Source organism: Microtus ochrogaster, linkage group LG8 (genome assembly GCF_000317375.1).
Source record: "Microtus ochrogaster isolate Prairie Vole_2 linkage group LG8, MicOch1.0, whole genome shotgun sequence".
In the NCBI taxonomy this organism is placed as follows: domain Eukaryota; kingdom Metazoa; phylum Chordata; class Mammalia; order Rodentia; family Cricetidae; genus Microtus; species Microtus ochrogaster.
This window is the reverse complement of record NC_022033.1, coordinates 20,467,788-20,490,918: the sequence shown is the minus strand read 5'-3', so window position 1 is coordinate 20,490,918 and position 23,131 is coordinate 20,467,788. Positions and strand designations below refer to the sequence as shown.

The following is a 23,131-nucleotide window of genomic DNA, read 5'->3' as shown; positions in this document are numbered from 1 at the left end:
CTTTTCTTTTGGTTTTCGAGACAGGGTTTTGTTTTAAGATTTATTTATTATGTATACAACATTCCTTCCATGTATGCTTGCATGCCAGAAGAGGGCACCAGATCTCATTATAGATGGCTGTGAGCCACCATGTGGTTGCTGGGAATTGAACTCAGGACCTCTGAGCCATCTCTCTAGCCCGACAGGTTTTTTCTGTAAAACTGCCCTGGCTATCCTGGAACTCACTTTGTAGACCAACCAGATTACCCTCAAACTCCCAGGGATCTGCCTACCTCTGCCTCCAGAATGCTGGGATTAAAGGCAAGCGCCACCACCGCCTGACCTGTAGTGTGTTTCTTGGACCTAGTTTTTAATACAGTCAGCCAGTCTGAGTTTATTTGTTTATAATTTCAGCCATTCACTTTTAAGGTTGTTATAGAGAAATGTTTGTAATTCCCGGGGTTTTGTTTGCTCCTCTGGATGGTGTTGGTGCAGTGCTCTTTTCTTTCTCCCTGTTAGTATTAGTGGTGGTTTACTGTCTTGGACATGTGGATTCCTTCCTAGCTTGTCTGTTCATTTATTCTTATGAAATTCATTCTTCCCTGTGCTTTTGCGATTCAGACTTTGTGATTAGTATTCTGTTAAGTATTTTCTTTTTCGGTGCTGACTTGGTTTTCCTGACGTGCCTTCATTGTGAATGTCCTCATTTTACTGTCAGTCCTGAAAGGCTTGCTGGGTATCATGAGCACTTTGGTAGCTGTTTACTTCCCGGGTTTGGACTGTATTGCTTTATGCTCTCCTGGCTTTGGGAGTTGCTGATGGAGATTTGAAGCTATTCCCATGTGTTTTCCTTTGTAGGCAAGTTGGAGGTTTCTCTCATTATTTTAATGTTTCTTTGTGTTATCTTTCTGATATCTTGGTTATGATAAGTTGTAGAGAGTTTTTTTTTTTTTCTGTGTCCTTTTGGGGTTCTAAATGCCTCGTTCAGGTGTTTCTTCTTCTAGATTTGGGAATTTTCACTTTAATTTCATATATGAATTCTCTGTGTCTGCAGTCTTTGATCTTGCCTCCTTTTTTAGTCATGTGGATTAGGTCATGGTTTGATTTCTTGATCATCTTTCAAAGCTTTTGGGTGTTATAGACGTGACTGCTTTCTTCTTTTTCTTGTTGAGGTTTGGATGTAGTTGGCCTTAGCTCTGCCTCAGATTCTTTCTTCCCCCTGGTCAAGTCTACTGATGTTGTCTTCTGCTGTGTTGTTTTAATTTGGTTCATTAGAGGTTTTTATTTTCAACATTTCTGTTTTTTTTTTTTCACCTCAAAATTTCGATTTCCTTACTGAAGTTTTACTTCCATGTTGCTGATGTTTTCATCAATATTGCTTATTTTCTCATCCATCTTGTTGACTTTTTCTTGTGTATTATAGCTTTCTTCATCAAGACCTGGATTGGAGCCATCTGTTTGGTTGTATCATTTTGTTAGTAAACTCAGCCTTTGAAGTCATCAGGATTGTACCTGTTTTAGGGCCTTTGAATTTAATAATTGAAGAGTTGTCATTTGGAGGGGTCACATTCCCTTGCTTTTTAGTGTGTGTGGGGTACTGACTCCATTTCCGTTGGTTTGAGTCTCTTCTGGTTTTATTGGGAAGCCTTATTGAACAGCCTATATTTGAGGGCTCAGTCCTGAGTGCCACTCAGTAGGGAGAAAACAGACTGTGACAGCAGCAACATCATCAAATGCAGGATATGGAGATACACATAAAATAAAGTCTACTAGTATGTCACCAATTACATAAACCAGCAGCAAGAGAATACACTGTCATGAGTTTAAAGTTTCTTAGGGTGCGTGTGAAAATAAATGGGACGAAGCAGCCGGGGAAGGGGGATAAGGCTGAATAAACTGAAAGAAAAGGGGTGGAGAGGAAAAAGTGAGGAAGAAATTAGAAAAGGCTCTGACAATGGCTCAGCGCTTAAAAGCACTGGCTGCTCTTGCAGAAGACCTAGGCATGGTTTCTAGTGGTGACTCACAACTATCTGTAACCCTAGTTCCAGGGGATCTAGTGCCCTGATCTGTCCTCCTTGGGCACATAGTGCACATGCAGGCAGTCACCCATACATCTGAGCATTTAAAAGACTGGGGTGGGGGATGGTAAATTAAAAATGATAAAAGTAGAAAAGAAAGAAAGTTTCTTAATAATGAGAAAGTTGGAAAATCAAACTGATGAATGTAGGAAATGAAATAGAAAATAAAACACATGTGTTTTTGTTTGCTTATTTTAAAGAAAAATAACAAATCCTAATGTGGTGGTTTGAGTGAGAACAAACATCATAGGCTCATATATTTGAATACTTTGTTTCCAGTTGGTGGAACTGTTTGGGAAGGATTTGGAGATGTGACCTGTGGAAGTAGGTGTGCCACCAGGGACAGGCTCTGAAGTGTCATGCCGTTCTCAGGCTGTCTGTCTCTCGGGATGTAAACTCTCAGCTGTTCCTGCTCACGTGCCTTTGGACTCCCACTCTTTGAACCCATAAGCCCAATAGAACCACCTTTTATAAATCATGGTGACTTATCATAGCAATAAAAAAGTAAGACACCCTATAAGATAAAATTGTAGTGCTACTATATGTATAGGAGGCATGGAGGGAGGACAGTTTGGGGGAGTAAAAACTGGGTGTGGGGAAAGGAAGAGAAAAAATGATTGCTCAATAGTGAAAGATGTAGAAACAAAGATGAAAGTGAGACAGGAGAATAAGAGGCATTTTAAAATATGATATTATAAAGAAAAAAACTGCCTGAAGTGTAACATAGGAAAGAAGGTAACCAGGTGTTGGCAGCGTCTTCCTGGACTCTCATGCACATATCCTACTAGGAATGCAGGTGGGGAGAGTGTGGTGGACTTTGGGCACTTGTCTTCCTGGTGGCTCATGCTGGTGCTGGTCCAGTACCGGACAAGTGTCTGTCTTTACTTGAGCTGCTCCTCTGGGTACCAGGGACTACTACTGACCAACACTTAGCTCACAACTCCTGAAGTAGCTGGTGTAGCGTGTGTGTGTGTGTGTGTGTGTGTGTGTGTGTGTCCTGAGGCACTGGGGATGTCGGAAGCAGCTCTGGCCCTCTGAGCTCTACACAAGCAGCGGCAGTCTTCGTGCTTTCAAGACCTCCAAAGTATTAATCACCTCGCTGCAAGGATGCAGCTATGTGTAGCCTGCCAGAGCTTCAGTCTTCAGGGTCTATCAGGGAAGTGACAGCAGCTCGGTGGCTCTACCTGCTGAACTGAGTCTGGGGTCTTAGTTGGCGAGGTTTGTTCTGGCAACCAAGGCGGGTTAGCCTTCTCTGTTCACTTCCGCTGCCCAAGATAAGTGTCCTGTAGCCTGCACTTTTGACTTGTCAGTAACTCCTGCTCTCCACAAACTCCAAGGCTGTCTGTCATGGAGGGCTGTATCAAATTAATTAACTTCAGGCTCTCAGACTTGCGGGTTGTTCCTTTGTTCTCAGGCTTTCAGGGTAGTACAGTTTCAAACAATAGGTTCTCTTTTAAGATGGTGCCAGGTCCCTGCCCAGGAAGTCAGTTACACAGAGGACAAAGTGGAATTCCTTTCACTGTCTGCCAGAGGAACCAGTGTCTCACTAATCCAGAAACTGGTTTGAGGCTTGTGAGTTCTGGGTGCTTTTCCCAAGGGTTTGCTAGTGTCTCCTTAGCAGAACCTCCTGCTTGATCTTAAAGTCTTCTGCTGCCTCTCCCACCCCTCACAAACTTTTGTTTGGAGCTGTGTTGGGGTTGGCGTCTCTTTAGTGTGTCGCCTATCCCTTTGTCCACGCTTTCCCGGTGCTCTGCAGCTCCCTTTGCACATTTCTGAAGTATGTCCTCTTGCCCTCTGTTTGGGGGATTCTATTTTCCTTCCGCTGATCTTTCCCTTTTATCAGGTGGCAGGCAGTAAGGGGACTTCTAGTCCACCATCTTACCCTGGGTTTTGATGATTGTGGACATTGGTAAAAATAACAGCTTGCCCAGTAGTTACTGTGGCCGCTGTGCTTTTATTTATTTATTTTTGATTGAGAATTGCAGGAGGTTCTATTTTATATTTTGGGCTGGCTTTCCTGTAGGGCTTGGAGTTTTTGGTACCTGTTTTTTTTTTTCTTCTTCCAGAAATACATGTAGATGTTCATGGTGGTGGTATAGTGGTTAGCAATAGCTGCCCTCCAAAAATACAGGTTAGTAGATAGCCACTGTTCATTAATAATTTTCAAGTTTTAACTCTTGTGAATTTCCAAAGGCAAATTATATCTGCACGCAGCTATTTTGCAGAAGTGTGGCTTGCTGGCTCCTCTCGCTGCTTTGGCCTTTAGTTTACACAGGATCTTTGGAAAGTGGTCTGTTTAGTCATCCCACAGTCCTTTGGTGGGTGGGATTTTCCGTCTCTGATTGCTTTGATCTCTAATTATGAATTTTGGCTGATGGTAGTTACAGTGGAAGAGACTGAGCCTTTTCAGTTGTGCCTTAAGCAAATTTGCAGGGGAGCCCTGATGTTAACTTTGGCAGGTTTCATGCTTGCAAATATTGATTGAGCCAGAAGTCCCCACTGTAAAATGTCACCAGTGAATGTGCAGCCAGTGCAGGCAGGGGAACTCATTACTGCAGCTCGTCTGCAGCTTCTGGGTCAGGCCACTCACCACCATCTGGTAAGAATGAATGTTTGAAAACTACCTTTTATTCTGACAAAAGGTAATCAGGAGAGGTTAACAACCGATGATTTCTGAACAGTTCAGATTGGTTAGACCAATCCGTCCCCAAGCTCAGGCGGCGACATTCCAAATGTCTAATTATCTCACGGGGTATTAGAACATTTTAAAATGATGAAATCCCAAAGTCATGGTAGGAGGAATTTAATTATGTGTATGCTCCCCTTTCTGCTCTGTGCTACACACCCGCTTTCCTATTAGAAGCATTTATTCTAATAGGAAGAAAAGGCAGTGGGAAAGGAAGAGGCAAATAGGATTGCTGTCTTCAACTAAAGCTTCATTTTAAAGCCCCATATGTGAGAGTCAGGCTAGACTTGTCCTTCAAGGGCAAGGACCAGGGATCAGGGAAGGAGACTGAGGTTGGAAGGGTTTCCTCAGCGTGGTAAACCCTGAAGGAAAGATCTGAAGATGGGGGGGGGACGGTATATGGTCAGCAGGGGTGTTAGGAAGGTCCCAGCCTATGTCCACCAGAGGATTCAGGATTCAGTCGGCGGCACACGCCTTTAATCCCTGCATTCCGAAGGCAGAGACAGGTGGATCTCTGTGAGTTTGAGACCAGCCTGGTCTACAGAGCGAGTTCCAGGACAGACTCCAAAGCTGTAGAGAAACCCTGTCTCGAAAAACAAAACCACAAAAACGAAACAAAAGGATTCAGGCTGCAAATGGATGACTGTTGGGTGTCATGTTGGGTGTCATGGAGCAGCCTAAGGCACAGACTGACTCTAGTGCCTTGGAAGAACCATAGCAAGGTGTGGACAGGCATTTCCAGTAGAATAGCTCTGGAGTCAACTCTTCATTAATGGTTCTCAAAACAAACCAAAGGAAAAAATGCCACCAAGGAGATAGTCATTTGTCTGCTCTTGTGTCCTTCCTCTGTCTTTCACTCAAAGTGCAGCTGGGGGAAGCTTACCTGTTAAATATTTCATGTTCAAAAGCAATTTTTTTTTTTTGCTATTTCCCCCCAGTGATAGTGGGGATTGAACGCTACCACCAAGCTACACCTTCCACCCAGGAATCCATATCTTAAAGCCCATCAGTGTTCAGAGCCCCTTTCTACCTCTGCCTTACTGATTTTGAATCAAGTGTCACAAAAAGAAGGAATTCTGTATGTCTTCTTTGGGCCACAGCATGCCCTGTGCTGTAGAAACATCACCTTTATGGGCAGATGAACATCAGAAGTGTCTATGAGAGGGAGTTATTAATCTTCATTTATAGTTAAGTTGCCATCCATAACTTAAATAGAGGTAGTGAGGCTTAGGAAACCATCTAGGACAGCACTGTTAAAACAGGATCCCTGGCTCTGGCCATTATTTATTGGAAGGAAGCCTTTTGTTGATGGCTACTAACTACAGCTCTCCCCTCACATGGGGCCAGTCTGTGTTCTTGTATTCTTAGAGAAGCTTTGCCTGCTACCTAGTGCATCCTCAGAATTCTCCTGTCTTATTTCCAGCTGGTCCTGGGTGAGAATGGAGAAGGAGCCCACTGTATTGGAATTAGCCTTGCACTCTTGCTCACCATAAGTTGCTTAAACCCACTGGGCTGGTAGTTAGACATTTCTGTCTTTCACCTTAAACTTCTGAGTTCTGTTGTTTAAATCTTGAGCAACAGCGTGCACACCTCACTGGGTAGACCCTTCTCTGAGGTTATCTGAGCTCGCTCCCTGTTGCTAGGTGAAGAATTCCTGGTTTATTTCAAGGTCATGGAGGGCTTCTTTCTATTTATGTTTTCTAGTTCCCTTATGGAATTAGGTGTGCTTTCCCCTGTGTCATTATGAAAGCGTCTTTCCTGATTTATCTCCTTAGCCAGGTAACTTGGAATGTTACACTATCTTTAGAACATCCACACACATTTCCACTGTTGTGTCCCAGTGCACATGTGCTGTGCATTAATAATTGCACTGTTATGTTTTCATAATTTATCATAATGATACCATTATTGCTTCCTATAGAAGTTCTCCCCACCCCCAACCTCTAAGTCTAATTGAGGTCGAGACAGACCATAAATGTGATAATACAGATTGCACGCTCAGAGGAAATCGAGTGGGTTTCATAGTGGAGTTTTAATTTAGGCTTCGTTCTGGTGATGTAGTCTCTTCCTATGGTACATTACTTTGAGTCCAATATAACTGCGTGTTCCCACAGCCCCTCATTATAGCTGCAGCTTCTCACTGCTTTTTAATTAAAAAAAAAATAGAGAGGGGGAAATGAAACCTAAAGCTTAGGTTGGATATTGTCTGGGTACACAGGGAGTATTGCAGGCAGTTTGCTTACTTAATTTTTTAACTCTTTAAAGCTTTTGTGACGATGTTTTGATGTCCGTTTCCGAGGGTTGGAGTGAGAGGGGTCGATGAGTACACAGCTGTGCGCTGACGCGGACACGGACCTGGACAGTTTGGGCGCATGCTTGACCTTGCGGCCTCCTGTAAGCTTTGAGAGTTGATCCTTCCTGTGTCCTTGAAAGGCCACACTTTCCTGTGGTTGGGTGGTGACAAGTGCTCAGAGAGCCTTTGACACGACCCTGGGAGTGAGGCTGGGATCTATGTGGAAGGCCAGAGAAGCACTTCGAGGCTGATATTTGGAGCATTAGAAGTTAAGAGTTAACTATTTTTCTCCAGCCCTGTGGGCAGCAGAAGCAGAGAAATGACGTTATTAGGAACAGTTGCTTTTGTCATTCCTTTATCTTGAGGGATGCCACATACCTTTCAGGGACCAGAGCAGATTAATCTCCAGAGGTGACTGGTAAGAATGGCTTAAGCCTCTTAAGATTGACCGTGGCATGAGAAGGGTGTCCGCGGCCGGAGCTGCTGACCTCTGGCAGGTCTCCCTGTTACTCTCTCCTCTGACTCCCTGGAGTGAAATCAGCCAGGCGGCCTGAGCTCCAACCCCGAGCACACCTGTGTTTGTGTGCAATCAGTTGCCTCCCCCAAGGGGTTCAGGCTGGAGAAATGGAGTCAAGAAATCTGCTTCTAGGTGAGGTATGGAGTTTGCTGTGATTGTTGTGGCTTTCCAGGATTCCTAAGACCCCTGCTGCCTTCATTGTTGCTGAACGTTGGTTCCCTTAGGCTTCATCAGGGAACAGCATGATGGCGGCCTGCACATGAAATGGGGCTGCTCGGTATGGCTGAGTGTGAGTGTAAGTGCGAACCACGTGCCAAGGACTTAGTATTAAAAAAAAAAAAAAGAGTAAACTAGCGTTTTAAAAATATTGACTATATACTAAATTGCTATTTTGGGCATATTGTACTAAATAAAATATCTATTAAAATTAGTTTTACCTGTTTCTTTTTACTTTTAAAGATGTGGCTGTTAAAAAATATTCATGCCAGTGGCTTGCACTGTATTTGATTGTACCCATCCTGGACTGTGGCACGCTCATTTTCTCTGTCCTAGTACAGAGCCTCAGCCACAGTTGGCACTTAGTAAATACTTGTTAAGGAGCCAACCCCAACCCATATCACTGAGGTCTTAGGAATGAGTGGAGCCTCTATTGAGAATGTCAGCATTTGAAAACGAGACACATTGAGGAGTAAAGAGCAGAATTCTTGCATCTGCAGGAAAATGCTGAAATAAAGATCTCAGGGCCATCATTGCACAGCTTACCTACTCACGGGAGAGGGAGGTGGCTGTGCCTCTGCTCTGCCAGGCCAGGCCCAAGAGGAACTGATGCTTTATGTGTGCTGTTGAGGTAGACCAGTCAGAAAGGTTCTAGCAGCTTAATTTGCCTTGACCGTCCCTCTCCCCATGACCCAGTTTAGATGACACCCTACTGGAAGCTTGGGGCCGCCGCTGGGCCTCCTGATTACAGTGTTTCGTGCCTAAGACATCTTTTTACCAAGTTTGTTGTTGTTGTTGTTAATGACTTACCACTTTAATCTAACCAAGGTGTAATGTGGCTTTTGTCTGTGGGTACATTTAAGTTCCTCAGAACTGTGTCACTGAGAGTTGCATAATCAAGGTGGATGGGCACACTCTGATATGTCACTTCAGAAAGGATCAGCTTGTCTCTGTAAGTGTTTATTGAGAGCTAGCTGGCACCCCAGGCATCCTGTTCCCTGCTAATACAACAACTGTTAACTACTTCTGGTCCCCAGAGATGAGGTGGATTAAAGTGCTGCCCGAGGATGCCATTTCAATGGGTTGTTAGAGGTGAGGATGTAGCCCTTAAAGAGTGGATTCTAAAGAGACAAGACCACTGTTTCTCCTTTGCCCTTCTTGATGGTGGCAGCACTCAGCTTCCTCCTGTGAAGTACGACTCCACCACCTTTTCTCTCCATCCCAAAATCCCCTCTTTGTGGAGAACTCTGGAGCTCAGGTCCCTACTTAGCTGCTTTGGCTGCTGCTGCAGGCTCACACTAATCGCAATCACAGCGGGGGTTTGTTTTATGAACCTGAAAGATCCCTGTTCCCAGGAGGCTGAAGTTCCTACTGCTGCGGAGTTACACGGAGTTTTCTTAGAAGCCTGCTTCCTTGAAGGTGAAGCTACCTCCCTTTCTCTTCCCACACTAAAGCATCCATCTTTTTTTCTTGAGGTCTCGTATGTGGAGACCCCCCCTCTTCCCTTTAAGGTTAGAACAGTAATGACAATACTAGGTTTTTGTATGTAAGGAAATTGGGTATGTGCCAGGGAGACTCCGAAGAGAGTGAAAAGTAGCAGGGGGTACCCTACAAGTGGAACTGTGGTTCTCCTGAGCACCATCATCTGCTCAGACTCACTGAAGCCCCTGGCATGTAGAGCCAGCAGGATCCACATGGACAGAGAATGACTTTGCACCCCTAGCGCAGTGCAATCCAGTGGCAGTCACAAGGCGAGATGTGTGATGTCCATGATGAAAGTTTGTCTGCTATTACCAGACACCTTAGCAGGGTGTTGGTGAGCACAGCAGTTTCTTCTGTTTGCTAGTAACAATCCACATTGCACTATTACGCTATCAGTAGGTGCAGTTGTCATTGGAGAAGGAAAAATTCATGAAGGAGCTCATCTCAGGTGTCTTGTGGGGAAGACGGAAGTACCTGGATTGCCTCATCATGGTCCTTTTCTTTATCTGGGACTGTTAGACTGTGGGGTGCTTTCCCTTTAAATGCAGCTTTTTAAAATCCACAAGGAAAAGGGTTATAGTCCTCATTTGCATTTTAGGAAGCTAAGGCGTAGGGAGGCAGACCATGTGCCCAAAGTTGTACTAGCTGAGCCAAACGGCGAGGAGATAGGGCCATTTGGTGTCTGCCATGGTGTTTCTCCTCGGTTTTGAAGCCCATTTTAGCAGAGCCCTGCTTTATTCTGTACTAGTCAGACTCAACAGTAAGACTCCTGTGCCCTGCGGTGGCAGAGGAACAGTGAAGCTCCAGTTCTGTGGGCTCAAAGCTTTTCCACCTTTCATATGCTTCGCTTCTGGAACACTTTTATTGTTGAAAAATAATTTGAGGCTGGAGAGAGAGGAAGGAGGCTTAGCTGTTTCAAGCATGCGCTGCTCTTGGAGAGGACCATGATCAGGCCCTAGCACCCACAGCTTACAACCTTCTTCAACTCCAGCCTCTGGGCTCCTACTCTGTCTTCCACCCTGTGGGCACTTGTATTCAATGTGCATAAACATACATTTAAGCATGGAACTAAAAACTAATGAAATATTAAAATGTACTTGTGTGTGTTGTATTCCGGAGTATGTGTGTGCATGGAGGTCAGAGGAGGTGTCCTGTTCTCTCTCTCTTATTTCTCTGAGTCAAGATGTCTCACTGGACCTGGAGTTAGGCTGGCAGTGAGCCTCTTGTCTCTGCTGGGGTTACAGTCCCTGTGCAGCAATGCCCAGCTGTTTCTCATGTGTGTGCTGAGCTCTGAACTCGGTATTCATGCATGTGAGCATGTGAGCATGAAGCACTGATACCCAGTGAGTCATCTCTTCAGCCCTGATCTTTTTTTTTTTTTTAATTGACTGTAGGGCACAATGTATTTTGATATATTGAAGGGAGCAGGCAAAAGCACCTTGGCCTGAATACGGCCATTTTGACTTCAGACTTTATTTTACTTGCAGGATAAAATAAAGTTTAGGTTCCCAAGTCCTAGGGGAGCTGGGAACTTTCCAATGGCCGATCATCTCTAATTCACAGAAATAGTCACTGTGCAGCTTTTGTTCTTTAGAAACATTATGGCTGTTCTTAACAACAAAAGGAACAAACGAATCTGACGGTCGGAGTGAAAGGTTTGCATTGTATTTTGGTTGACAATGATGGGACATTCAAGAAAGCCTCTGATCTCTAAATCCTGATTGGTGAAAATTGTAACTAACTTGACAGCAAATGTGATTTTTGTGTTTATAAACCCCACTTCTGGCCCTGCTCAGGACTGTCAGGAGAAATAAGCCTTCCAAGTCCTTGTCCTACAGCCCTGATCAATCAGTGACCCGCTTTTGTAGTGAATTATTAAAATATTTGGAACCCATCAGTGTTGTCCCTCTTCTTCCTTATGGCACATAACAGGCTAAGTGTAACAGTATGTTGCAATATAGAATGATGAAATCAGGAGAATTAACAGATCTATCACCGTCTACTCTTTGTGGCAAAAATTTTAAATATTTTTTCAAATTTGAAGGATGTAGAGTGCTAGTATGTGCTGCATGTACCATTTGCTCACTAAATGACTAAAGCTAATTCTTCAGTCATTCCCAACCATTCTTCTAGTCCCTGCTTCTGAGTTCTTTTCTATGAATGAGATTATGTGGTATTTCACTTAGCACAGTCTTCCAGATTGACCAGTTGTGATATATGCCCACAGTCATATTGCTAGTGGCAGCCTTTCTTCCCCCGGCGAAGTGGGACTCCAGAGAGCACACCCCACATTTCTCTCATCTGCTGATGGGCACCTTGCTCCTGTCTCATGGCTCTCATTGCTACACTGTGCGTTTCAGTGCAGGAACCTCTCTGCAGACTGACTCCACTTCCTTTGGAGACCACCAGATCATATGGTGGTTGTTCTGTTTTTCAGTTTTCTGAGGAGCCTCCATACTGTTCTCCATAACGGCCATGTTAACTCACATGCCCACCAGCAGGACACTCTCAGGGCTTCCTCTACTCCACACCTCCTTCGCTGTTCAAACAGATGATACCCCACGGATTCATTTGTGTTTCCTGATTAATAACATTGGGACTTTTCCCTCTCCTTTATCTCTTAGCCATTTCTGTATGTTCTCTTGAAGAGTGGCTAACCCTTGCCTGGCCTTTGGCCATCTGTTCTCCTGCATAGTAGAATCTGAAATCCAATAGACTTGGAAGTATCTATGTTAAGAGTCTCTGTCTGAACTGAGGAGGAGCTGAGAAACAGACCTTGATAGAAGATGTGTGCTGAAGGGTGGAGGTTGGGGATTGTATCCTACAAGGAAAGTGAGCCTGACTCAGTGTCCCCATGTCAAAGTGACCTTTCCCCTTGTGATTTCTATATACACCGGGAATCTTAGGAAGTGGTACAACCTCATTTAAAAAAAAAAAAAAAAAGGTCTGTTGGTCACAGTGTGTTTGCAAAACCATTGAGTGTCTGAAACGTCACAGAGCTAGCCTCGCTGTTCTGTGGAAAAGGTAAGCTGTGGCACTTAGCTGTCGGGACCCTTGGATGCTTTTTGATGTCTATCCTCTCCTGCACACCTTCCCCCACTTCTGAGAAAGGGTTTTTCTGTGTAGCCCTGGCTGTCCTGGAACTCAGAGATCCACCTGCCTCTGCCTCCTGAGCGCTGGGATTAAAGGTGTGCACCATGATGCCCCGCTGCCTGTTTCTTTTCCAGCTCTAATGCCCTATGTTTCTTTTCTTTTTTTCTCAGCCCAACAGGGGCACGAAACGACCCCGGGATGATGAAGAAGAGGAACTAAAGACACGTCGCAAGCAGACTGGCCCTCGAGAACGCGGTCGCTATCGTGAGGAGGAGGCCGCAGCAGCTGAAGAAACAGACGATGATAAAAGAAGGCTGCTGCAGATTATTGACAGGGATGGCGAGGAGGAAGAGGAGGAGGTAGTGAGCAAGAGCTGGGCAGGGGCCGTTGGAGTGACCCTGACATACCATCTGGGTCTTAACTGGGGACAGGATATTACCCTGAGCCTCCCAGTCTCATCTGTAAAATGGGGTTAAGAAATCCTGCATCAGAGTGTTGGGGCAAAGGTTGGGTGGAATCAAAGAGTTAGAAAAGGATTTGCAGAGTAAGGAATGTTATGGGAACCAAGAGGAAGGATGACTGGTGTTGACAGGAGAAAGACAGAGAAAGCTTCTTGTCCTGCCATTCTGAGGACATGTAGAATACCCATCATTTTAAAATATAGTCCATAATCTAAAAGGAGTGTCAAATCCTATCAGTCACACAAGGTAGTAGGGCTTTTAAGAATGAAGTTTAGGGGGCTGGAGAAATGATGGCTCAGTGGTTAACAGCACTTACTGGCAGCTCTTCCAGAGGACCTGGGTTCAATTCCTAGCACCCACATAGCAGCTCATAGCTGTCTGTAACTCCAGTTCCAGGGGCTCTGACACCTTTACATCAATGCATATAAAATAAGTTTCAAACAAAAAAAATGAAGTTTAAAGTATTATTAGATTAGATATGTGAATCTTGTTTTAGCTTGGTGGTTTATGCCTATAGTCGAAGCTCTCAGAAGCTGAAGTGGATCGCTTGAGCCTAAGAGTTCAAGACCATCCCTGACAATATAGCAAAACCTTCCTCAGAAAAACAAAGCAACAGTCAGTCCTACAACAGTTGAAGGAAGGCAATACCTTTGGGCTGTTCTATTCAGTCTTACCCTGTACCTTTGAATAATATCCCTTTATGCCTCATGTGCCTGGGTTCTTCCCTTTAGGTCTAGTGTAGCACAAATTCTAATTGCTCTTAACAATAAAAATCTGGAGTTAGATATTGGAATAAAAGCTGAGAGATCAGAGAAGCAGAGCAGCCGGCCACTAGAGTTCTTACCTCTACCAATGTTCAGACCAAAGGGGTGAGCCTGTCCTCAGACTACATCCTCAGACTGCTCTGAACTCCTGTCTCCTCCCACCTTACATCCCTCTCTCCACCCAGCCATATCACTCCTGTCTCCACCTCCCTAGTGCTGGATTAAAGGAGTGAGCTCTGTTTCTCTTTAGACTGGATCATTTTTTTGTATAGGCCAGAGTGACCTTGAACTAACAGAACCAACTGCCTCTGTCTCCCTAGTCCTGGGTTTAAAGGTGTGTTTCACCACTGCCTGGCCTCTAGTGGCTTAACTCTGCGCTCTGATCTTCAGGCAAGATTTATTTGTTAAAACACAAACAAAATATCAGTACAGTCTGGGTGAGGTGAAATCCTCCAAGAATCCTATCCCATCTCCTAGGTGGCCCTGCAGGCCGTTCTCAGATTCTCTCCTCTCTTGATTCTGTATGTAGTCTTCACAGCACGAGTCGTGGTCTGAAACCCTTACTGTCTCACATTTGCTTCCCTCCTTGGCCTCCCATGCAATGGCCTGACTCTGTTGTGTTCACAGCTATGTCTCCGGCACTGAGGGCAGCATCTAGCTCTTCCTAGGCCCTGATAAATATTTATGGAGTGAGTAAATGAATGGAGCAGAGAAGCACAGAGGTAAAATATCAGCGATTAAAACAAAATGGCCTCACCTTGTGTCTTTTTAAATCCTTAAGTGCTAACTTATATGCGGTTTCACTCTGGCATTTTGTTCAATATGAATTATGGAAATGGATTCTTAAGAGCCAGCTGTTTTCTAGTTCCCTCAAAGACATGATGCTAAGTTTGGCTTTTAAAAAGGAGGCAGGAGCATGAATCTGAGAAGAAGAAAAAAAATTTGTATTCCAAACAGGTCTTTTCTATGTTATGACAATAACGCCTTCTTCCCAGGGGTCTGGACCAGTACTGTCTGAGGTTCTGCCCCTAAAATATATTGGCACTTGGGGAGTCTGTAGGAGAGAGCCCTGAGTTCTGAATTGTCTCCCAGAGCACAGCCTCGAAGGGCTTACAGAGTGTGTAGCTGGCGCTCGTCCCTCAGGCTTCTGCTCAGTCTGCTCACCCTGTAGTTAATTGGAAGGTAGAATTCCTGTGAAGATGGTTTTGGGGGACAGTGACTGTCATGGGTAAGTAGTTTCCTGCCTGGGAGACAGAAATGTAATGGGGGAACAGCCTTCCTGTAAGGGACAGGGACAAAGAAATCACTTTGTAAAAATGGCACACGAAAGGCTAAAAGTCCAGGAGTTATTTTCTCACTCTACCAAAGTCCCATCTGATGGAAAACAAGCGGTGCTTGCCCTGTGTCACGTGAGCTGTAAAATATTATTGTCCTTTTTGTACTACATCACTAGCATCCATCTCTCTGAAATCTCCCGCCGGTTTCTGACGTTGAGCTATTGGAGATGCTGCTGAGGCTGATGACTAAGACTGATAATCCGGTTCTCTGGTGTTAGAGAGGAATTGAGGAGGGAAGCCAAACCCTGGAGAGGCTGGAATGCTGGAAATCCCCCAAGAACTGCACTCACATGAGTATAGTTCCCCCAGAGTGCTCAAAGTGTTGGCGAAGGAAGGGAAAGCAGTGGCTGTGAGGGAGGCTAGAGAGTGAGTTAGCGGTTCCCTAGACAGGGCTCTGTTGCTTAGCCCCTCTCCATGTGTTGGGTATACTGTGTCTCTCGCTATTAAGAACAGCATCATTATTCATTACTGGAGTTCACCAAACAATTTTATGTACACAGTTTATTCAGGTCATCTCTGTGACCTTGAAAGATCCAGCAAACATTTTCATTCTGGCCCTCCTTTCCTCCATTCAGCAGCTCTTCACTGGGTGCCTGCCATGAGCCAGGCACTAAAGAATCAACAGTAAGCAAGGAGGCATGGGCCATCTACAGGGTATTATGTCTGTCCTATTGTTTTTTAATTTAAAAATTTAATTTATATAGGTGTTTTGCCTATAGTGTAGGTACATGTACACTCAGAAGCCAGTAGAGAGCATTAGATCTCCTGGAACTGGAATTACAGACAGTTGTGAGATGCTGTGTGGGTGCTGGGAATCAAACCTGGGTCCTCTGGAAGAACAGCCAGTGATCTTAACCTCTCTAGCCACAATGTCTGCCCTCATCTGAAGTTGGAGCAGTTAGACTTTCCTTCTGTAGGCTACATGAAGGATTTGGGATTTATTCTAGACACTAAGGGGATGAACTTAGGAAAGACTGACGAGGCGTGAACTAGATTTGCTGGGGCTTTGAGAAATTTGTTAGTGAAGTTTTGTTGCTATGTGGTTGGTAAGGGGAGAGCTGAGTCTCTGAGTCCTAACCAGGCCAGACTGACTTTGGTTTTCACCGTGTCGGGGAAGCCCTCTAGAACTGTAGACCGGGGAGGGTGAGAGCCCCACAGAATGCTTCCAGATCCCGAGGTCGATAAAAACTAGGAAATGTGTCACCCTCAGAATGAATGTACAGGTTTCTCCCACTTAAAACCCAATATAGGAAGAACATTGAGATTTCATAATAAAATAATAGCTAGTATTTCTGAGTCCTTACAGAATTATAGGATGATTCAGTGCTTTCCAAAAGGATCTATTTCAAGTTCTCCTAAAAGCAGTTTCTTTATTGCTTTTAGGTATGAGTTACGGCCATTACTACAGAGCGGAGGAGCTGGAGTTGGCAGTGTTAGAGAGGCAGGGTGCCCTGCTACATTAATTTAAACTGGAAAGTGAACTGAAGATACATTTCTGAAATTCCGTATAGGTTGTGTGTTGTGGGGGAAGATAAATGATTCAAAGTTTTAAAAAAGATTTATGTGTGTGTGTACGTGTGTGCACATGTGCACACTTAAGCGTGCAAGTGCGTGTGCTTGCATGTGTGTAGGTATAGGTGTTGGTGGAGGCCAGTAGAGGGTATCAGACCTCCTAAGCTAAAATTATAGGTGGTGTTTTGCTAGCTGGTGTGGGTGCTGGGAACTGAACTCTCAGAATCTCTGAAGAATAGGAACTCTTAACCTTGGAGCCTTTTCTCCAGTCCCTCAATATATAATATTCAATTCATTTACTTCTTTTATTTATCTCTGTGGTGTATGAAGCAAGACAATTCTGTGGTACTAGTTTTCTAATGCTTTCTCTGAGCTAGGTTATAGAAATGCTTTATTTTTCTATTTAATATTTATTCATCTGTTTTACAGCAGGGTCTCCCTAGGTAGCTCTGACCGGCCTAGAATTTGCTATGTATACCAGGCTGGCCTTCAACTTGTGACAATCCCACTGCCTTTACCAGAGTGTTGGGATTATAGGCATGTGATATCGTGTCCAATTATTATCTTCCTTCCCTCTTTCCCGCTTTCCTTTTTTCCTTCCTTCCTTCCTTCCTTTTTTTTTTTTTTTTTTTTGGTCTTACCATCTTCATGTAGCCAGGCCAAGCTCAAACTAATGCCTCTGACTCATGGTTAAGTAATCCTTGATGTGATACTAGCATTCCAAGGTACCTGTCTGTCCCTCCTCTCAGTAGCTAAGGAGGACTAGGCACAGAAACATGTGAAGGAAGCGGTGTGTGTAGCGCCCCAACTGCCACTTTTCCCTTATGGGCTATGCAGAAACAGGCACAGAGAGCAGCTTTGGCCTGTACACTTGTTTGTGACCTGCTGCGAGGAAGAGACTAGAGGTCCCTGGCACTGACTTGGGTTTGATCTTTAGCAAATTCTTCTTAGTTTCTGACTCCTTCTTGCCTGTGCATCAAAGGGACAAGATAAACGTTGGCTAAAAGTACCCAGCATTGTTGTTTACTCTGCACCCACAGTGTGCCTAAGAAACCTTTGTGGATGAATCTTTACTGCCTGACATGGAGCTTTCCTGGTGTAGAGGCAGGGCAGTAGCTGTGACACCCAGGATGATGTCACCACCACCATTCCGGTTGGGGAGGAGGAGGCCCATGGCAGCAGGTGGACAGAGGAGCCATAATGACAGTGAATGAGTGTGCGATCCCTGACCACTGAAGCCGCTATCCTTGTTCCAGGAGGAGCCGCTGGATGAAAGCTCAGTGAAGAAGATGATCCTCACGTTTGAAAAGCGATCATATAAAAACCAGGAGCTGCGGATCAAGTTTCCCGATAATCCGGAGAAGTAAGACTCTACTTTGCTGACACCCCTCTCCTGCATGTTAGCTTGTTTTCTGATGTGTTGAGTTTGTTGCTTGCTTTGATGTCTTTTTGTGACTTGATGAGTGTGGTCTATAAGTTTGGGAAGTCACTGGAAGGACACACAGGACTTGAGTCAGTGATGCTAAGGGCTATGGTTTATTACGACAGGAGTTCACAAAGGTGTTGACTGGTACAAATGTACATCTGCAGAGTCTAGAGAGCTCTGTGTCCAGGCCTCCTGTTCCCTCGACTGGGGGAGGGCAGACAGACTGCACTGCATCTTCCTGCAGTGCACTGCACTGGTGTATTCATGCCCTGGAGGCTGACCTTAGGACTGGGCAGGTCTGCATTCTCTGACAGCCACAGTTCAGACTTCATAATACAAGCAGCTGTGTGGTGTTCCAGCTTGAGCCTGGAGCACCCTCAGCACTCAGGAACCAGCTCAGGCCAGCTCCCCAGCTGCTAGCAGGCTTCCTAAAGAGCGCCCCTACTTTGCTAGCTCTTTCTTACATCATTCCTTCCCAGGATACCAGCCACGACTGCCAGGTGAAAGCTTTATTGCAGTGATCAGACAGGTGTATGTGGGGACCCCTTCCCCCAAGGAACCATAAATGATCACTTCTTTCTTAGCCTCAGAGTCTCTTCTGTGTGAGGCAACTGTGTTGTTGGGAAGACTGAGAACAATGGGCAGCTTGCGTGTTGCACCCGCACCCAGTAGGTGCTCACGGTAGACACTCCTGAAAATGTTTTCTTACTGTGAGCTGCCATAGCATGGGATCTGGGATCTTTTCATCCTGAATCCCAATTAAAAAGGATTAAAGATCTGTATAGATTTTAGAGTTCTAAATCTCTGTTTTCTTCCCTGTCTTTCTCCCTTCCCAGATAAATGGTTTAATGAATTTTAATAGGCCCAAAGCCCTGAGGCAATTAAGAGTTGGATGGTAGGATCTTTGCATTGGAGTTGTAGGTTACTAGGGAGACTGACTATTAATGTGAGATAGAGGAAAATACACAGGTAGAGATGTAAGTAGGCTGCTGTGGGAGCATAGGAAGAAGGAGCGGGTGCTTTGTTGAGGGCCTCACAAGAAAGGTAGGGTTGGGGCTGGGCCTTGTGTTAGGCATGCAGCTAGCATAGAGTGAAAACAGTGTGGAGGGGATGGCTCAGAGGGCAAAGTCCTGCCACACAAGTCTGAGGACTTCAGTTTGGAACGTGAAAACACGTGTAAAGCTGGGTGGGTAGCACGGCTATAATCCCAGGGCTCCTACAGCAAGATGGGGGCAGAGATGGGCCAGCTAGCCTGGTGTGCACAGCAGAGTATAAGAGGCTGTCTCAAACAAGGCAGAAGGTGGGGACAGCACCTTCTGTTGTGTTCTGGTCTCTACACATGTATTATGGCGTGTGTACAGGCACACCCAAACATACTTCCACACAGACACGTGCATACATGCACATGCTTGAGAAGATGAGAAGCAGGGGAGGGAGAGAGAATATGCTAGAGGGTAGAGAGTCTTCACAGCAAACCTGGGAGGCATTGGGACTCAATAGTCTCCTTTTCTGTGGATGAAGGGATAGGGCAGGGAAAACCCAGCCCTCTGTGACAGCAGCTAGATCACAGACCAGCTTCCTGGCATCTGCATTATCTCTGGTATTGTGCTGACCTCCACTGCACAGCAGTTCACACTGTAGTGTATGTGTGCATGTGTGTGCATTTAGTTGCACAATTATCACATAGACTGATACTGTTGTAAAAAGTAGTTTGAATGTGTAAGTAGACTAAATAATGGAAGTCACCTCACCATACGGAACCTACTACTGCCCCAATACCCACAGCTGACCTTGTGACTGATTCTGTGAAGATCGCTTTAGACTGTTTGCTATACCCTGTTTTCTACTATACGAAGATTCAGCCTATACAAATTTGAGTTATATAACAGGAAATGGCTGGTGCACTATATTTCATGTTTAGGAAATCCCATGGTGTATTTAGTTATTTTTGCATGAATGGACTTTAGGTTATTTTAAGTTTTTTAAAATTTTATTTTATTTCATGTATATGCCTGTTTGTCTGTGTACCACATGTGAGCCTGACACCCATAGGGTCAGGAAAAGAATTAGATCCCCTGGAAATGGAATTGCGTATGGTTGTGAACTCCACGTGGGAGCTGGGAATTAAACCTGGGTCCTCTGAAGAACAGTCAGTGTTCTTAACTGCTTAGCCAGCCCTAGCAGTTTAGATTATTTTAAACATTGGCTTTTATAAACAGTTCTAGGTAGACTTCCTTGTGTTTATACATGTCTTTGTGCTTGGATGTTCCGATAGGAATTCCTAAACGTTGAATGCTCAGACTGAAGGGGATGCAATTACAGTCTTTGAAAGCAACTCCAAGTCACTTGTTCTATCCTTTCCTTCTCCAGCTGTATTCCCTTCCCAAGTACTCACAGTAGTCATGGCCACTCCCTAACACCTTTGCTGTTCATTTTCTTGTTCCTCCCTGTTAGACTCTTGCAATTGGGTGTAGATTGTGTCTCATTTGTTCCTGTGGCTTTGATGTGGTATCTGCGGGGCTACAGGTGCTCAGTAAACATGAGAGTTCCGTGCAATCTTTGTCATCTTTATTAAATCCCTATGGCCTGGAAGCCAGTGACCCCTCAGGAGGCAGCTGTGCTGCAGGTTGATAACACTGAAAATGTGAGATCTGATTTGTGCCCTGGAATGGCAGTACTGCCTTTGTGCCAGAGGCAGCCATTGCTCTGCGGTTGAGAGTGGTGAAGTCATGACAGGTATGGCTGCTGGCCTCCTATTAGGTACCTCTGGTCTCTTGTTGGGCCATTGATAAGCTGCTTTTCAGAAAGAGGTTTGTGTTCCTTAAACAGTGTTTGCCATTCAGAAAAGACTTTTTTGTGCTATTTTTAGTTTAGAATTTGAACATGTAAAAATTGAAATTATACAGTAAGAACTTTTTGTTGTAAAAAAAAAAAAAAAGAACTTTTTGTTGTGTCAAAAAGCAGTTAGGAAACTATCTTGTGCTTTAACCCTGAGTTCTTGAATTCTTGCTGGCATGATGTCTTCCATAATTCACCAGATGAGTGAGGGGCAATTAAGATGAAAATTGCTCCTGTGTATTTGAATGAGACTTTCCAGTTTGAGATCAGAAACATTCAGATTTATTTTCCTGTACATGTGAGCGTCCTCCCAGATGCTGTTCTGCATTTGGCTGTGGTTCAGTGGTGCTGACAGTCTTCCACCCACAGCCTCCTCGGCACTGTGATCTCTCTCCCAGACATCACACTGAGCATGCTGCTCTGTAGTACGCCTTCAGCTCTTCGCTTCCTTTTTCCAGGGATGGAATCATTTAGTGCAGCGGTTTCCAAGCTTTGTTTTTCTCACAGCCCCTTTGTGCTCTCCTGTGAGTACCCTAAACTGCTTTTCTTAAAATAATTGTAGCAATCACAAGAATATGCAAGTGTATATTCTTCTTGCCATCATGATCATGGTCTAGTAGTTGGGAAAATAGCTCACTGGGTAAGAGCACTTGCTGAGCAAGCACGAAGGCCTGAGTGCAGATTCCTAGCAATCCTATCAGAGGCCTGTACATGTGCCTGTAGCGCCAGCACTTTGGGAGGTGGATCCAAGAGGATCACTGAAGACTGAGGCCACCAGCCTAGCTCCACATTCTATGAGAATCTCAAGGGGATTAGGTGGAGAGTGACACATCAGACACCTGAGCTGCTCCTCTGGCCTCTGTGCGCGCGCGCACACACACACACACACACACACACACACACACACACACACACACACACACACACACACACACACGCGCGCGCGCGCGACAATGGATGATATCCCTTGTGTGGACCTTGGGAAAACTCAATGGTGTGAACGCTAGTAAAAGAAGTGTGAAAAGGGCTGATGGTACCTTAGAATTATGACAGTTTTGATCTGTCAGTTTACTCCTTCCCCAGGGATCTTCCACTGCCTCAGCTACATCAAGGGATTGGGGTGGGAGTCTCCTCATGGTGCTCTGCAGTGAAGGCTGCTAGTGTGACAGCAGCTAAGACTCTCAGGTTTTGTAGCCCTGTTTTTGAACACTGAGGTCATTTGTTACTATTTACTCTCATGGTTGAAGGAGGACATCTTGCTTGTCTGAAGCAAATGAGCATGGGCAGACCGGGAGAACATTTTCTGTCCTGTCGGATGGAGTCCGTGACCCCATCTCTGCCCGGTTACTCTTTTAATATGTTGCTCTATTGCTTTCCCATCGCCTCTCACCTGACCTTGCCCCTGGCTGTGAGTCGTGTGTTGCTGAAGCTGTGCTGGCTCCCTGAAGACAGCCCTCTGCAAATAGTAGTGTGTGCTTTAAGTGAGCGGGCTGTACATGGCCAGCAGAAACGGAAGAGAGTTGTCCTTTTGATGACGTGACAGATGCAAGGCAGCTGCTGTGAGCCGACAGTATTGTTAGGCTGTTTCTTTAAATCCTCACTATCCTTCAGCCAGGAAGATATGGATCAAGATTTAGAAATAAGTGTAACATGTTCTGTCTTTGACCACACTGGTGTGCAGTGGACATCCTTACACTTCATAGTGTGTAATGAACGGCTTGTATTCATGGTAGGCTGGGAGCTCAGACACTGGACTGGTTTTTTTGTTTGTTGTATTCTCTGTACCTAGGCCAGTGACTGGCACCTGTTTAGGTCTGGTGAATGCTTGTTGGCACACTGCTCATGGTCACACCTAGGCCAGTCTTTCCTGAGTCCAGGTATTTCTCATTATGTCTCATTACCCATGTAACATTGTGTTTGGTAGGACTTTTGTGATGTACTTACAGTTTGCTTCTCTGTTGATTCATTTGAATCATATTCTGATCTTCTAAATCTTAAAAGCTTAGGGCTAATATCATATATTTCAAAGAATTGCAGAATTGGACTGAAGAGTGCTCTGTTGCTAGTGCTGTCTAAGCCTTGGCTATTCTGTCTGCTTGTTGGTTACGTATTTAATGGTGCCAAGGTTGGGCACCAGGACGTTGCTCCTACTGGCAAGCTGTCCACTACTGGCTTATGCCCCAACTTTTGTTTTTTTTTTCAGACGGGGCCTCCAAGTGTGGCTGAGGCTGCTCTTGAACTCACTGTGTCGTCAAAGTGGTCTTGAACTTGTGATCCTCCTGGACTGGGATTACAGGCACCTACCAACACATCTAATGGGGTATTTTACTTTATTTTTGAGGCAAAGTCTAACTGTGCAGCCCTGGCTGGTTTGGAGCTCACTATGTAGATCAAACTGGTCTGAGCTCACCAAGATCCATCTGTCTCTGCCTCCTGAGTGTTGAAATTA

The 23,131-nt window shown here is 44.9% G+C and overlaps 1 protein-coding gene across 1 annotated transcript in view; it reads left to right on the top strand.

Annotated features, from left to right (window-relative positions):
- Ctnnbl1 (catenin beta like 1) overlaps positions 1-23,131 on the top strand; it is a 164,034-nt gene that overhangs the window by 28,318 nt on the left and 112,585 nt on the right. Inside the window, exons 2-3 of the mRNA XM_005363017.3 lie at positions 12,515-12,703; positions 17,675-17,781. Coding sequence (XP_005363074.1) covers positions 12,515-12,703; positions 17,675-17,781 — 296 coding nt within the window. The remainder of the gene's footprint in view (positions 1-12,514; positions 12,704-17,674; positions 17,782-23,131) is intronic.